The 2388-nt window shown below is 38.4% G+C and overlaps 1 protein-coding gene across 1 annotated transcript in view; it reads right to left on the bottom strand.

Moving 5' to 3' along the window:
- Nucleotides 1–363: 363 nt before the first annotated feature.
- Nucleotides 364–2388, bottom strand: part of Sertad4 (SERTA domain containing 4) — a 5731-nt gene continuing 3706 nt past the window's right edge. Inside the window, 1 exon segment of the mRNA XM_023701249.1 lies at nt 364–2388. This exon segment is cut by the window's right edge and continues 100 nt beyond it. Coding sequence (XP_023557017.1) covers nt 1993–2388 — 396 coding nt within the window. The 3' untranslated portion in view covers nt 364–1992.

Genomic DNA, 2388 nt, shown 5'->3' with positions numbered 1-2388 from the left:
ACCTTAAGATATAACCTGATCAATCATGTCACATGTTAACCTTGTGCTCCTTAATGGACAGAAATCAAAATCTACAAACTAGAGCCATTCTAAAATACCAGCCTTTAAAAAATAATTAAAAAAAAAAATACCAGCCTTTTAAAATACTCTTTATTTTGAAAACTGTGACCACTGTCTCCTGCAGTCTCAAGATGTTTTGAGGGTTTTTTTTTTTTAACCAAAATGGAGAACGGAAGAGAAACAGCCATTAACCATTAAAATAAAAAGCTTAATGAATTTTTATCATTTTAATAAATATATATCAAGAAAACCTCACTTTATTACAACACATTCATATACAAGCATCTATCATCTAAATTTTCAACATCAAATGTTCATCGAATATTGAAAATAAAGGACAAAACATTACTAGGCTACTGAGCTAGAACACAATAACATATTTTAAAAATTGGTCCTTGTGGACAACTGTCCAAATGATCCTACTCATACACTGTATGAATGAGACCTATATTTAATATTAATAGCGATAATAAAAAAAAAGCTTTATCTTGGAGAAACCGGGAGGACGTACTTATTTCCTCCATTTGGCATTTGGTTACTGTGAAATAACGTGTACATAGACCCACGTCAGTCGGTAACGTTGGCAATGGGAAGAGTTCGGCAGGAGGAGCTGGCTGGCATGAAGGTGGGTGAGGGGACCACCCTGCACGCCCTTGCAAATGCACAAGTTCGTTATTGGAAAGAATGCTGGCCACATACACAGTTAGCAAGTGCAGACCAAGTCCCATTTCTCCAAAATAACTTTCCAAAAACTAAAATCTTTACATTCTTTAAGATAAACCTTATTGATCACCACATCATTTATTAACATTGTGCTTCTTAATCAACAGCAAAAGTCATATATAAAAAACCACATGCTTTTATAATCTAAATGACTGAAATGATGCAAAACAGATTAAAGTATAATGCATGCCACGAGGTTCATGAACTTCATTGGACAAGAAAACAAAACAAAACAACCCAAAACCCCCAGACCCCAGCAACAGACTGCTGCCATCAAAAAGCTCAAGTAGCTGGTGCTGGTTCCTACCAGGTCTCTGTCGCCTCCTCCATGCCCATCCAAAAATGCCAAGCCCAAAGCAACTGGGCTCAAAAATAAAGGAACAGAGATGTTGAATCAAAAGTTGAACACAACAGTTCAAAGTTAAGTTTCCAAACCATATGGATCCACCCTGTGTTTTTTTTTTTTTTTTCCTGTTTGTTAAATCCCTGCTGTAACTCTGATTTATCCTTAATTTTTACTTGGCAAAAATTAAGATAAAGTAAGGCACCAAAAATCGCCCTGTACACCACCTCCTTCAAAGCCTCATCACCCATCCCAGGCAAGTGGGAATTTACAGGGAATCCCCTCTGTGCAGATTGTGGATTTCAGCCCCCAGACAGGTGTGTCTCATTGAGTACCACTGTTTTCATGTGTCACACAGACTATTAAATACAGACACTTAACAGCCCCACAAAGCCATTTCATCTAGCTCCCTGTCTTTAGTCTTTTATTTAGAAAAAAATACTGTATCCTACAGAAGCAGCAGACATCCTTGGTTGGCTGTGTGCTTATCACATAACTATACCTAATTAACCAACAAACACATTAAACTTTTGTAGCTAGTGACAGGCCTCTGGGGGCAATGGAAATATCACAAGGGTACATTGTCCCTCATCTAATCTAGTGATTTTTTTTTTTTGTAAGAAAACTAAGGTATACTTTGAAGCGTTGACTGTTTTCTTGGTAAAATCACCACATTTATAAGTAGCTCGCTGATGCCTACTATACAGATGTTTTGCGCAATCTGCTCTCCAGGCATTGACACGACACAGCATGTTCATGGTATCATTTTATCAGTTGTACAAAACTATAAAATCCATTCAAAATAAAATGCATGAAAGCTAACTGGTCATGCTGCACATGCTTCTGGGTTGCGGTGAAAGGATGGCTCATATTTTGCTTCCTCTGCTGCAGCACAGTTTGTTACTTGGTAAAGGTTCTTTTTTCCTTAAAGACTTTCTCCAAGACTCACTTACATTATTTTTTTCATCATATCCAGTCTCAAAATAATCATAAAATTGGCCTTTGCACTCAAAATCAAGGTCACTGCCCACAGGTTCATGGCTGAGGGGGTCACCATCTCTATTAGTGTTGCTGTTTGCCTTCCCATCATTTAATTTGGCCTTTTCCTGAACGCCAAGGGACCTGATATTCGTATCAAAGATTTCATTGGCGGGTATCTGGTCATCGCTCTTGTACACAGCTGCACTTCCTACATCGAAATCCACCTGGTGGGAACAACTTGGCAAAGGCAGAGGGGGAGAAGAGGAGGAGGAAGAGGAGGA

Source organism: Octodon degus, unplaced genomic scaffold, assembly GCF_000260255.1.
Source record: "Octodon degus isolate 3935 unplaced genomic scaffold, OctDeg1.0 scaffold00131, whole genome shotgun sequence".
In the NCBI taxonomy this organism is placed as follows: domain Eukaryota; kingdom Metazoa; phylum Chordata; class Mammalia; order Rodentia; family Octodontidae; genus Octodon; species Octodon degus.
Note: the sequence above shows the minus strand (reverse complement) of the source record. Positions and strands in the feature narration are given on the sequence as shown.